Source organism: Penicillium taxi (assembly GCF_028828555.1).
Source record: "Penicillium taxi strain IBT 34144 chromosome Unknown utg000004l_segment0_segment0, whole genome shotgun sequence".
Lineage (NCBI taxonomy): Eukaryota > Fungi > Ascomycota > Eurotiomycetes > Eurotiales > Aspergillaceae > Penicillium > Penicillium taxi.
The window spans coordinates 2,028,346-2,042,468 of NW_026643206.1; the positions used below are offsets into that span (position 1 = coordinate 2,028,346).

General features: G+C 44.5%; 5 protein-coding genes across 5 annotated transcripts; 4 read left to right on the top strand and 1 right to left on the bottom strand.

Annotated features, from left to right (window-relative positions):
- Positions 1-1,273: 1,273 nt before the first annotated feature.
- Positions 1,274-3,420, top strand: N7495_005672 (homeobox domain-containing protein; the record flags this gene model as incomplete). The annotated part of the gene is made up of 2 exons (XM_057208323.1): positions 1,274-1,612; positions 1,672-3,420. 2 exons carry the CDS (start codon positions 1,274-1,276, stop codon positions 3,418-3,420), a joined length of 2,088 nt encoding a protein of 695 aa, XP_057062097.1.
- A 2,914-nt stretch (positions 3,421-6,334) lies between these two features.
- N7495_005673 (phosphoglycerate mutase family protein) lies at positions 6,335-7,591 on the top strand (the record flags this gene model as incomplete). The annotated part of the gene is made up of 3 exons (XM_057208324.1): positions 6,335-6,424; positions 6,502-6,726; positions 6,830-7,591. Coding segments are annotated over 3 exons (1,077 nt in total), but the record flags the coding sequence as incomplete, so codon positions are not given.
- Positions 7,592-8,185: 594 nt separating this feature from the next.
- Positions 8,186-10,129, bottom strand: N7495_005674 (ankyrin repeat domain-containing protein; the record flags this gene model as incomplete). The annotated part of the gene is made up of 1 exon (XM_057208325.1): positions 8,186-10,129. One exon carries the CDS (start codon positions 10,127-10,129, stop codon positions 8,186-8,188), a length of 1,944 nt encoding a protein of 647 aa, XP_057062099.1.
- Positions 10,130-12,596: 2,467 nt separating this feature from the next.
- N7495_005675 (uncharacterized protein) lies at positions 12,597-13,379 on the top strand (the record flags this gene model as incomplete). The annotated part of the gene is made up of 1 exon (XM_057208326.1): positions 12,597-13,379. One exon carries the CDS (start codon positions 12,597-12,599, stop codon positions 13,377-13,379), a length of 783 nt encoding a protein of 260 aa, XP_057062100.1.
- Positions 13,380-13,411: 32 nt separating this feature from the next.
- N7495_005676 (uncharacterized protein) lies at positions 13,412-13,991 on the top strand (the record flags this gene model as incomplete). The annotated part of the gene is made up of 2 exons (XM_057208327.1): positions 13,412-13,440; positions 13,769-13,991. 2 exons carry the CDS (start codon positions 13,412-13,414, stop codon positions 13,989-13,991), a joined length of 252 nt encoding a protein of 83 aa, XP_057062101.1.
- Positions 13,992-14,123: the final 132 nt, after the last annotated feature.

Consider the following 14,123-nt stretch of genomic DNA (forward strand, 5'->3'; position numbering starts at 1 on the left):
ATTCATGGAGGACTGACCTCAGTATCTCCGGTGTTCCCGGTGAGGAAGAAAAAGATCGAGATAAGATACTCTGTATACTTTACAGAGTACGAGTACGGAGTATACAGTACTGCTCTTTAAGGTTCCTTATCTAGGTATCGGTACTGTGTGAGTTTGTATCTAAAATCGTGGCTCCATTGGAAAGCGGCTTAGATGTTCTTCATGAGAACAACTTGCAAGTTAGTGTCGAGATGAAATAATAATATAGTAATGTTTTGAGGCGCTAATGCAGGAACTGATTGTGTGTTTGTATAGGTAAATTACCGCGGGTCTCATCCCCAGTACCCGAGCCGCTCTCCGCATCGCTACCATGGAACATCAACTGTGGTTGGTACCTGGTACCTGACCTTGATACTGTACGTACGGTGGAGTATCTATACGTAACCATATAGTATGTAGCTAGATAGGCTACTAGAAAGAAAAGGGAAATATAAATTAGTATAGTAGAAAAGGGTTAACTAAATATCCTATTAATATTCTACCTCGACAGAGTACTACTTAGTACTTCCTGGATCTTGAGCTCAGACGCCACCCCCTAGTCAAGTTGACGGTAATGCGGAGTGGGTTTTCTGGTTTTCTTTTTCCGTTTTTTTTTCTTACTTTTCTCTTTCAGGAAGGATGATCATATCTACAGCCAGAATTAAAATATCATAATTCAGTAAAATATAGTAAAATGGTAAAATGGTAAAATGGTAAAATGGTAAAATGAAAATGGAATAATAATAGGTACCCAATACCTACTACAGATATGGATATTATGCTATTTTCAGGTACCTTCCTACTTGCATTTTTAATTTTAATTTCTGAAAATATACTTGGACTAAACTATTGTCCAATCACTGAATCGCTTGTCAACCTCCGAATCCCCAAAAGTGACCGCCCTTTCCACTCTTTCCTTCTCTTTTCCCTCCCCAATTCCCCCCCCCCTCCAGTCTTTCTTTTCACAACACCCTCTTTTTTTTTCTTGTTCCTTATTTTTCTTTTTCTGTCATTTTAGTTCTTCTACTAGTCCTCCTCTCATTTAACGGACTTTTATATCCATCTTTTTTTGCCCTCCTAAACCATCCCACGGGCCGATCACGCTCATATTCAATCTCTATGATATAGCCATCCATCCCTCTATACCCTCATTTTCCCGTACCAGCGCTTTCTGACCTCGACCAAATCATCTTATCAACTCATTATCCTTCTTTTTACCCTCCCCTCCCTCCTTCTTTATCTCTCCCTCACAGCCATGAGTTATATCCACCCCACATGGCACTATGGCCAACATTCCTCCGGTCTGCCGATGGAACATTCCTACAACTACGAACCCTCTATGATGCCTCCACCTATGATGCATCATCATTCTACTGATGGATATCTCTACCCTCATCCGCCCATGGAGATGATCGATTATTATCACCAACCAATCATGGACTACGATGAATACACAGAGAACCTATCCCGCCCCCGTTTGACTAAGGAGCAGGTAGAGACTTTGGAATCTCAATTTCAGGCGCATCCCAAGCCCAGCAGTAATGTTAAGCGCCAATTAGCAGCTCAAACAAATCTGAGCTTGCCGCGCGTTGCAGTAAGCTCTCATCTCGACAAAAAGGAAAGCAAGGGGTAAAAGCTAATTTTCTTTCACAGAACTGGTTCCAAAATCGTCGCGCCAAAGCCAAGCAACAGAAACGCCAGGAGGAATTTGAGACCATGCAAAAAGCTAAAGTCGAGGCTGAGGAAGCCTCCCGTCGCAAGTCAGAGACCTTGGATCAGCTCGAGTCCCGACAGTCTTCTTCCACAGTCAAGGAGGAACCCGAGAGGTCTCCTACTCCTAAACAGCAACCCGCCACTTCAACATCTGAGAGCGCAACAAGTACCCATGCCAGTACTAGTGCCAGTCGGAAGCACCAAAAGACCAAGAGCGATACTGCCCGAGAGGCAACATTTGCATCCCTCCAGCGTGCTTTGAATGCCGCGGTTGCTGCCCGGGAGCGCTTCTCTCATCAGGATTCCCTTGGCCAACATCAGACTCCATGCGAGGAAGAGTCAGTCTCTCCTACCTCGATGGCCCCGCCCAAGGCTATCCAATGCACGCAGGAGACCAAGGTGCTTCCATATCATTCATCTTATCATGATTGGCCGGGTATGAAGGAGGACTCTCATTCGTGGGCATCAGCCCATGGACATGCAGATACCTCACTCTCGCCTGCTAGCCAAACCATGGTGGCGTCAAGATCTTCCCACTCGGCGCATCAAAATGTAGACTCATACTCGGGAGCTCAGTATGCCCCTCGGTCGGAACAGCAAATGGGATTGATAGGCTCCGATACTGGTCTAGGATATAGCAACATGCAATATCCAATGTCCATGCCGGAAATCTCAGTCAACCGACGTGAGTCATCATGCACGCTCACTGCGTCTCTAGAGGGTATTGGAATCTCCACTGGTTCACCACCTACCAGTCAGGCGGAAGGATCGTGGAAGGAGTCGGGCAAGGAACTTGACCTTGCTGCTCGGCGCAAGCGTCCGCGTCCTGCGGCTATTGGCACTGCCAATACCCCTACTCTGTCTGCTTCCACCTCCATGACTTCGCTCTCACCTTCGAGACGCATGTCCAACTCGGGTGCTGGAAACTCGATGAGGCATACTAAATCCGCTCAGTGTCTCAGCTCCCGTTATGCCGGTGTGCGCAAGGTGTCGGCTACACAACGATCTCCTTTAAACTTCACATTTGCTGAAGCTGTATCCATGAAGCCGAGCAAGGCTGACATGCTCCGCACTTCGGTCTCGTCGAGCTCATTGGTTCCTCCGACACCGTTGACACCCCAAGACTTCCAGCACTTGGTCCCTGCTTCGCCGACCGAAAGCAACTACTGCTTGCCTGCTCAGTCAAATAACCAGTTCTACCCTCCCTCTCATTCCATGCAAGTCAATATTGCCTCGCCTCCCGCAACGCCTATGGACATCTACTCCCCGTTCCCGTATCAGAATGTCGGTCCGCCAATCTCGGCTCCGGCTCATCTCAGCTGCTTCCCCGAGTATGTCGGCTGTGATCAGACTCGGAGCTGGGCAGATAATGCATCCAACTCATCTCCCGAATTCCACTCTAGCATGCAAGTGACACACCCGAGTACCGTGTCCCCCATTCCCTATGATTCTGTCGAGCATCATGGCCAGGGCTACGCAATGGAGTCGGTGTCTGCTTCTCCGTCCTTGATCTACTCGATCGAGGATGCCGACATGGCTGTCTCGGATGGGGAAAGAAAAGTGTCTGATTATATGATGCACGAGTATCACGAGCAACAGGAGACCAACCACTTTGGTCACCTACAGTCGGCTCATAAGCCCAAGGCCTACACGTTTGCGAACAACGCAACGTTGAGCAATTTCCCTTGAAGTTATCCCGTTCCTATGGATCAATGAGAAATATATGGAGTACCGCGATACGACTCACCGCTACGCATCATCTCATTTCTGACGCGACTTTCCGATTCCTGCTCTTGATCTATTTTTGTTCTGGTTCATCGACAAGGCATCTGCCTATCTCAAATCCTTTCTGAAAAACACCATCCTTCCCTCCTTTCTTTTTCCCTATACACCTCTCTATATATCTCTACCTCTTTATTCCTCTCTCTATATATATCCTTCTTTCTATCTCTCTCTTTTACAACTGTTCTTTTCGGTGTGGTTCCACCGTGGTTATTACATATTTGGAGCATTCGTTGCATTGTTATTATTGGCCTGGGTTTTATCTTTCTTTTCTTTGTGTTATACAACCCCCTTAATTCTGGCGAGTCTGAGAGCTCAATCCTTTTACCCTTTAACCCTGTTACCCTTTCTACCTTGTCATTTCTGTTCTTCGTTGATTTTTGAATATTTTGGAACTGGTTCGGCTTTGGATTGGGATTTCGTCTTGCATATTAGCACTTGGCTATCTGATACATACTCACTTGTTCATATTTCTTTTTTCACCTCTTGATAATAAACGAGGGCAACTATCAAAATTTCATTTAGTAGACATAGAAATTTACCTAACTAGCAAGTGACACTACCTTGATACCTCGGATATTTCTTCACAAGGCTTCCAAGGTTGAGATGGCGTTTGCAGTGGAGTCTTTGCTGCATTACCTATTTAATCTCGCTTAAATGGTTTCTCCAGGGCGCTAATAATAAACCCGTGAAGCCTCCACCCATGGGAAAACCACGTGCGTTACTCGATAGGGTGAGATGACTTGTCTACCTGAACCGAGTTCATGATTCTTTCCTCTTTGGAAAACATTAATGTCACTAATGTCATGAGATCAATTAGCAATATTTACACTGTATAAGAATAGAATGTCCCTCCAAGTCTATCTGATGAATTCCGATTAATCATACACTGTATAAAGTATTTCACCACTGAACGGGTCACACTACTGAACGGGTCACCCCACCAATTTTACGCGTCAGTCTGGTGTTTCCATTTTCAACTACCCACCATGCCCCCCTAAATGCTCTATATGTCCAAGACAAACAGGATCAGGAGAATAGGGTCTTATTAGCTTACCAAGCTTACAAGAATGGCGATATATCATCAATGCGTAAAGCTGCAGCTATGTTTAATATACCATTTTCAACCCTCCAACGCCGCCATTCTGGTGTCCAATTTCGTCTTGAAACACACCCACCGCAGTCTAAACTGACTGAATCTGAAGAGGATTCATTACTTCAATGGGTCGTCTCTCTAGATGATCGCGGCTGTGCTCCTAGAACTAAAGATGTTGGTAGAATGGCTAATATCCTACTCGCCGACCGCGGAACCAACCCTCCTCTTACGATCGGTAAAAACTGGGTTACTAGGTTTGCGACGCGTTTACCTGAACTTAAGACGACCTATTCAACACCGCGCGATTTTACACGTGCGCGTCAAGAGGACTATAATGTGATCAATAATTGGTTCAAACTGGTTGAAAACACGATCGCAAAATATGGTATCACCACCGACGATATCTATAATTTTGACAAGACTAGGTTTGCGATGGGACGATGTGCGACCGCGAGAGTGGTTACTAGAGCTGGTTATTATGGTAAACGCGCAAAAAAACAGCCTGGTAACCGGGAATGGGTTACTGTGATAGAGTGTTTAGGCGCGTCTGGTTACGCACCTCCACCCTGTATTATCTTTAAGGGTAAGGTGATGATGCAGAGCTGGTTTGCTCCTGATCTAGGTTTACCACCTAATTGGCGTCTTGAGATTAGTCCTAATGGCTGGACATCAAATCAAATAGGGCTCCGTTGGCTTGAAAAGCTCTTTATACCTGCTACTGCTCGTACTAAAGGACGGTATCGCCTTCTGATCTTAGATGGCCATGGTAGCCATTTAACACCTGATTTCGACAAAATCTGCCAGGAGCATGATATTATACCATTATGTATGCCTGCGCATGCGTCTCATCTTCTTCAACCTCTTGATGTTGGGTGTTTTGCGGTGTTAAAACGCTCTTATTCTCGGCTGGTTGAGTCTAGAGTAGAGCTTGGTTTTTCCCACATTAGTAAAGGAGATTTCCTAGAGATATATCCTACTGCGCGTATTGAAGCATTTGCATCTGCTTCTAATGCGTTTGCTGCAACTGGAATCGTGCCACTTGACCCTACTAGGGTGTTAAAAAAGCTTACTATGCGCGTCGATACACCACCACCACCACCCTCTATAGGAAGCGATTCAAGTCGAAATTGGACACCTAAGACGCCTAGGACGCAGAAAGATTTACGACGTCAACACCAAGCTATATTACGCACTGTATCTCGAACGCCACCAACACCATCTAAGAGAGCATTAGACCAGATAGTAAAGGGTGCAAATTACCTATATCAAGAGAATGCTCTCTTACGCCTGGAAAACAGAGATTTACGCGCCGCCCATGAGAAAAAGAAAAAACAAAAAGAACGTCCGAATCGTCAATTAACAGTAGTAGGGGGTCTTACAATTCAGGAGGGATTAGACCTGGTTGACGCGTCGAATGGTGGCCCTAAACTTAATGATGCCAATTTACAAGAGGGCCAGGCGCCTGTAAGGGCGCCTGTAACCCAACGCCGGTGTGGGACATGTAAGACACCTGGACATAGGAGGGAAACCTGTCCTAGTAGGCCCATTCAGTAGTTTTTTTTTACTATATTACATAGTAAATAATGGAGTTATTGGGATTCATAAAAATAAGTGGGTCAAACTGACCCGTTCAGTAGTGTGACCCGTTCAGTGGTGAAATACTTTACCAGCGCGATGAAAGTATCATATCTAAGTCCATCTCTTCTGGCTCTCGCCACAACAGTGTGTGCGCGGGCGTCAACAATCAACTATACCACCATCACGGGCTACTTCCTTCAAGACGAGACATCGACTGATCCTTCGACCTTCGACTATGTATGCTAATCACCTTCTCGACCCGAGTCATACCTCGACTCAGTTATGTTTTGATCGGGTCTAATCTATTTGTATAGACCACAGTCAATTTTGGCCTCATAAACCGGACTTATCCTGCCGATGAGAAGCTAAAGCACAACCAGAAACAGACTCTGACCCAGTGGGAGCGCTTTCACCACCAAGTGCAAACGCTGAATGATGAGTCACACAGCGATGTCGAGTATAGAGTCCTTTTCCTAGGTCGTCACGGCGAAGGATGGCATAATGCTGCCGAGACATACTACGGCACACCAGCGTGGAATGTAAGTTGAACATTGATGAACTGACAAAAATCAAGAAAGAAGAACAGGAAGAGGAAACTTGAAACTCCAAACTTCCTGTCTACTGACACTTGAAATAATACAGTGCTATTGGGCCGAGCTGAACGGCAACAGCACCGCAACCTGGCACGACGCAGCCCTAACAACAAACGGCATAAACCAAGCCCTAATAGCACATGATTTCTGGCAAAAAGAGATAAATGAGCAACGCATTCACACGCCAGATAGCTACTTCGTCAGCCCATTAACTCGCACCCTCCAAACAGCAAACTACACGTTCACCAATCTATCACAGCACCCGGATGGCCAAGCCCACAGGAATCATGAATCCCCAACCAAAGTCAAATTCAAGCCACTGATCAAAGAACTTTTCCGCGAGGGAATAAGCATCCACACCTGCGACCACCGTCGCAGCAAAACTTACATCAAAGAACTATTCCCCTCCTGGACCATCGAAGCTGGCTTCACTGAAGACGACGAGCTGTGGAATGGAGTTACGGCCGAGACATCTGCAGCACGGGATGTGCGTAGCGCAACAGCTCTTGATGAGATCTTCTTTGTGAAGTCAACGAAAGAAGACTCTTTCGTTTCTGTGACTTCACATTCTGGTGAGATTTCTTCGATCTTGCGTGTTGTTGGGCATCGGACTTTTAGTTTGAAAACTGGTGCTGTTATTCCTGTGCTTGTGCGTGCTGAGAAGATAAATGCTGAAAAGGCTTCTTCTACTTCTGTTTCTTGGACTGCTGGTGCTCATTGTACTGTGCCGCCTGTTACTTCTGTTTCTGGGGCTTGTGTTTGTCCGTCTAGTGCTGTGCCTGTCACTACACCGCTTGTTAGTACGTCTTAGATGAACAGGTGTGTTACTTGGATGCGTGTACTCTAGGTAGATTTTGAAATATTGATACCTCAATAGATATACTTTCAATGTTTTTTTTCTTACTCTATTTTATTGAAAACCAGAAATCTACGAATTTATATAGAATTCTGTTTCTACCTAAATATGAAAATGTAGGTATATCACCTGGGCATATAATTAGATACAGATGATAAATGCCCAGTTGAATTATTCTTCAGTGCTTAAATCTATTGATTAAATGGAATGGATCAAAAATAAACCATGAAAATATTAAGAATATATCCAATTCTACGATACCTCGGAAGGGAAAGAGCTAGCTAAGAAAAAGCAAAAAAGGAAAGTCGTCCCCGGGAAGGCTCGAACTTCCAACCTCCCGATTAACAGTCGGACGCGCTAGCCGATTGCGCCACGGAGACTTGTTATGGTGACGTTATTTATTACTTTGATATATGATGATCTCGATAGGTTATTCATATAGATAATTTTACAGAATACAATCTTGGAAATAAACTATAATGGGATGGATACATTAGACTTTCCTGATTATAATAAGAAACCAATGAGTTAATATTAGACCTATCAGGACTACCAGTACTCCAACTCTGATTCATCAGAAAAGTCCATCCCAGATTCACCACTCTCATCGGTTGTGAACCCTCTAAATTCTGATCCCTGTTGAAAAATTCGTTCAAGTCTTCCACCTTCTACTCGATCCATGGGGCTTAACCCATTGTTATCTTCAGCCTCCATATCAGCACCATATTCTATCAGCGCCTTCACAACCTTTGAAGCCTCGAATCCACCTTTGGCTATAGCATGATGAAGGGGTGTCCAGCCGTCATCATCGCGGGCACTCACACTGGCACCCTTTTCCAACAGCATCCTCACAACTCTTTCACCCCCAACACGTGCTGCATAATGAAGGGGTGTCTCATGATGATCATCCACCGCCATCACATCAGCACCCTTCTCTAGCAAAATCATCATAACTTTTTCACCCTCATAATCTACCGCATGATGAAGGGGTGTGCGGTGATTAACATCCGCCGCCATCAAATCAGCGCCGTTATCCAGCAGCACCTTCGCGGAATCTCCATTCTTAAATTCTGCTGCAAAATGAAGTGGTGTACAGTGATCCATATCCACCGCCATCACATCAGCGCCATTATCCAACAGTAGCCTCACAACATCTGTATTATTAGCCTGCATTACAGCATGATGGAGTGGTGTCTCTTCATTGAAGTTCACTGCCATGATATCGGCGCCGAAATCTAACAACGCCCTTATAACATCGACATTTATGGGATATATTGCTGCTTGATGAAGGGGTGTGTTGTTGCGCCCAGCCCGAGCCATCACATTGGCACCCCGTTCCAATAGCATCCTCACAATATCTCCACTCCCACCTTCTGTTCCTGCATGAAGGGGCGTTGCAAAGGAACCCGTTATGGCCATAACATCAGCACCATTGTCCAACAGTAACCTCACAACTTCTTTGCTCCCACATGATGCTGCACAATGAAGGGGTGTCCAGCTTACAAGATTACGGGAATTTGCATCAGCGCCTTTATCTAGCAGCAACCTCACAACTTCCACACTCTCCTTTGAATTTGCTGCATAATGAAGGGGTGTGTAGCCGAGATAATTTGTGACCATAACTTTAGCGCCATTAACCAGGAGTAACCTCACAAATTCCTCATGAGCGCCTTGTGCTGCATAATGGAGTGGTGTGAAAAGAGACTTCGGAGAAGTAGGAATATTGCAATCTGCACCCTTTTCTAGTAGAAGAGGGATGATTGAACATATAGACGGAATAGGGGCATAACGTGATACTGTCGGCCCAGTGACTGCCTCCAAATCAAATCCCCTTCGAAAGGATAACGCCACTTGACCCCAATCCCCACGCCGTACTGCGGTGTGCAATTCCAACATTTCGAATGCGGTGTTGAGCGCTTTCAGTTCTGGCTGCGTGATTTCACGGTCTAAAAGCAGCCGTACCAATTTCTCATTGTTAGACCGAATTGCTGTTTGTAAGGCAGTATCGGGAGCCCCCACTTCAGCTCCAACTTCAGCAGAGGCATCTGCACCACTTTCTAAAAGGAGATGAACAATATTGTCGTGGTTATTCTCAATTGCGAGTTGTAGTGCACTCCTTAATTGTCTCGGCATATATCTTTCTGATGGTTCGGAAAATTCCATTTCCGTACCAAGCCCAAGCAGAGCATTGTAAACAGCATAGTTTCGTGCACTATGTCTTCGAGGTATCTTTGCCTTCGATGAAGGAGATACACCTTTGGCAATCAAGATTTTGACAGCATCGTACATTCCAGCCTGTGCAGCGTAACAGAGGGATATGTCTTTCGATTCTGATGGTATATCACTTTTGTAGCTTTCGATGAGATTGTGGATGGTATTGATCAGACCACGTTGCGCTGCCCATGGGAGGACGTGTGTAAATTGGCCATGGCGGTCTAAAACAATTGAATCTTGCGCTCTTCGATAGAAATGATGAGTCAGGTGAGCGGTCATGGAATGACAGGTGGATGACAATGCCCTAACTTCATTCAGATTCAATTTGCTGGCTATCGTGATGAGTAGCTCATTTGGAAGTTCTAAGAACGAAGTCTTTGATGGTTTCTTGATTCGCTTTATAGCTTCTAGTTGTCCAATTGCGCCATCACTCAGTGATCTAGCGCGTTTTTGAGAAATCGATGTACCAGGCATTGCTGTGGTAACCTTGGAACCACTTGAAAGAAGCCCGAGTGGTCACGTTAGAAGACTAGAGAACGAGTGTTTCAAATGAAGTGGAAAATAAAGCTAATGGTCTGGTTCTGAAATGTCACGCGGAGAAACCTTGGAGCAAGGGGAGAGAGGATTGGAAAGGAGCCCAGGAGGAAAGTGCAAGTGGGACTACTTAGGAGGCTGGGGTATTATTGTTCGGGAAGCTTATCTGACGAAATGGAAATAATGATTGGCATTATTCTCTCACCGCACTGGTATTGCCGCTGTATATCCGTGCTTCTCAATATCTCATCGAATTTCGCCAATATTAGAGGCCCTCTTATAAACCTTGAGGATTTAACTGTTTTACCGCGGTTGATTTAGACTAGATTTTATTGGTTTTATTGTCAGACCAATACCGAAATTCCAGTGGTTCGACCGCTCCCGAATCTAAGTACTCGGAAACTTCTTACGAACATTGAAGGTCAGATTTATATCAATTTGTCTCCGTGGCGCAATCGGCTAGCGCGTCCGACTGTTAATCGGGAGGTTGGAAGTTCGAGCCTTCCCGGGGACGAGTTTTTTGTTTCCTCTAAGCTAAGATAGGAGCTGAACGTTGAAATAACCCTCAAAATCAATGGCGTTCTAATTGTGCAGTACCGAGGGGTTTTTTTTGCATCTATTCTACGCACAGTGGCTATCCTTGATACATTTCGCAAGTTCGTTTAAGATATTTTATGCATCTCACATGGCAAACCTTAACTTATCTGCACCTCATCTAACTTGCCTTTCTACGAATAGCACCTAGGCAATTACCTTGGCTCTCTTGTAAGAGAAACCGGTCCCAGTATATGTATTGAGTTTCTTCATCTTTACGTACGTATATTTTCGAAGATTGAGGGCTCCTGGCCATGTGTGGGTGATGATGTCTCTATTTCGGAGTTCCATGATGAAATTGAACGGCTTCCAGGCAACTTAATCTTTCTTTAACTCTTGCCTCTAAAATTAATCTCCCAAGGGTTCAAGACTATTTCAATTCAATCAAATTTGATTTTACATCTTCAAGCACAGTCCCAACATTTGAATGCTCCAATATAGCTGAATGATAGGGCTTGAACCCCACATGTGATCCACCCTTTGACTAAATTTTCTTGTCTCAAGCCAGGCTGGATGTCAAATTTCTTAAATTTGAATGATCCGACTGGCTTACTTGTTGGTTTGAATTTTAAAATTTCGTGATAAATTTACGAAGCTGAGCACAAGTTGTGTTGATAGGGTAGTGATCAAGGTATTTTAATTACTGGGTGGTTGGTGTATGGCATATAGGATGTAAAAAGTGGCGAGAACGATGTTAATGAGGACCCGTGACGCAATTGGTAGCGTGTTACTCTTATGAAATTCTCCTTGACAGGAAATTCTCATGGTTTAGCGACCTTTAAAGTCCTAGTAAACGTTGTGGGATCGAGACCCACCGGGTCCACTCGATTTTTTTTTTTTTCTTTTCCGGAATGTTTCTATTTAGTTCCTGATTTTTATTGATGAGAATCTCCATGTAAAATATTGACGATATACCATTTTTATTCTTGATATTTAGGGTTGGTTGTGTAGAAAGCCTTGTTCAGTAGTGTTATTGATAATGACTGAGGTAGTTCGCAACTGATATCTTAACTAAATGGTGGAATACTACATGAAATATTACTTGCATCATTCGGAAGAATTAGACAAGAATAGTAAAGAGGCTTTTATTTGATCCAAGAGCTTCATCCCTTCCAGAAGATATATTCTAGGCGCACAGTCGAGAATATCACAATTCATGGTGCATGACGCATACTATCCGGAGATGTCGGCAGCACCACAACCCATTGAAAACCCTGCGACGACCATTCCTAAAATCTAAACTTTTTTAAATCTTGTTGCGAATTACATGACGAGCTGAAGGGAAACCTGGACATTTCCTTCGATTTATTCCCAGGGCATTGGATCTGGGCCATATCGTTCAGGATTAACTTTCGATATACCCAAGGGTCGGCTGAACTGTAACGAGATAGCTCTTCAGGTTCAAATAAACGTTGATGCATTCAGCAACTTCGTAACCACAGTCTTTGGTATGATATAATCGACTAGGAGAAGTTCAAGGGCTCTAGAACGTCACCACATAATTCGCCGCTGTACATAAAGTGCTATATAAATTAATCACTCCCTGATACGATTGAGCATAAGTTTTTTTTTCTTTTTACGGTCCCTCGGTAATCTGCCCATAAAGATCAATTGAAAAATGCTTTTTTATCAGATTCCTTTGCTTTTGGTGACAGGGGGTGCTTTTGCTTCTGCCGCGACCTCTTCATCCTCCGCTTCAAGCAGCTCTTCCACAAAATGCCCCCTCGCCAAGGAAGATACTAAAGTTCTCGAGTACACCTACGCACTCTCAAACTTCGTCAACAGCTTCTACGCATCAGTTCCATTGAATCAGAGCGTCGCCGCCGCTGCCTCCAACAGCACCAGCTCCTCAAAGGCATTAGCCAACATCGAGGGAATTGCGAGCTCAAACAACCTAACCATCAAGGCCATCCGAGAGCTCAGCTCCCAGGCTCCTGGCTTCAATGCTCCTAACTGCAGCTATACGTACCCGAATGTCACAGGTATTTCATCCTTCATTGGGTATGCGTACGAGTTTGAATCCACACTCTCTGGCGCCTTCATCGGCGCAGCTGGGTACACCAAGTCACCTCAAGTCGCTTTTCTTCTTGCTCGTCTTGCTGCTGAGCACAGCGCTCATGCTACCTGGATTGGCAGCCGTGTGAACTCGACCATCTTCCCGGCAAATGCCACTTCCTTGGTCGCCGCCTATAACCCCGACCAAGTTCTCAATGCTACTACCAATGCTACTGGAAGCTTGGGTCAGTACTTGGGCGACTGTGTTTCGGCACCAAGGAACCCTTGTGGTGTCCTGAAGATTGGTCCTCTGGAGGCTAATATCACATCTAGCACTGTTGCTGGTTCTTCTTCCACTCGTTTCGGCTCCTCTTCTACCGCGTTGAGCAGCTCACGTCGGCTTTAGAAGAAGGATGGATAATATCTTCATATATCGTCATGATTATAATACTATCGCCAGTACCTAGGTATGGTACATTGACCTCGACCTCGGGAACTTCCGAGGAAGGTTGTCTCCTAGGCACTGATGGAGAAATTGTATATATATGTAATGGCTTTTTATTTGGGTAGGGAGTTTTTGGAAAAATTACTAATGGTTATGGATTCAGGCTATATCAGGTTTTAATGATAATTATTCAGAAATTGTCTTATAACTTACCTAGGTAATGACAAATAGTGTATGACAAAATAGACTGATGCTCTAGGTCGAACAATTCAAAAATAATTCAGTCCAATGAAGTCCTGTAGATATCTTGCTTGGTCATAATGCTTGAAACCAGCCGGGTCGTCATCAAGTGAGTCTCCGTGGCGCAATCGGCTAGCGCGTCCGACTGTTAATCGGGAGGTTGGAAGTTCGAGCCTTCCCGGGGACGACTTTTTCATTTTTAATGAATTTTTAATGAATTTCAAACAAAGAATTAAGCAGAACAAGACAAATAAATGTCGTCGTTTTTTGTGTCTTGCTGGCGGTTTGGCAAAAACTCGATTATTGCCAAACTTTGACGTTAACCAGTATTAGTGGAGTAGTAGTTAGTATATGAAGACAACAGGTGTAAATTTGGAAATAAAATTGAAAGAATTTGATAATTAATGCTTATGTTTATGCCTGAACTTAGGTACTTATTATTATTGCCTCAGTTAGTCACAGTCT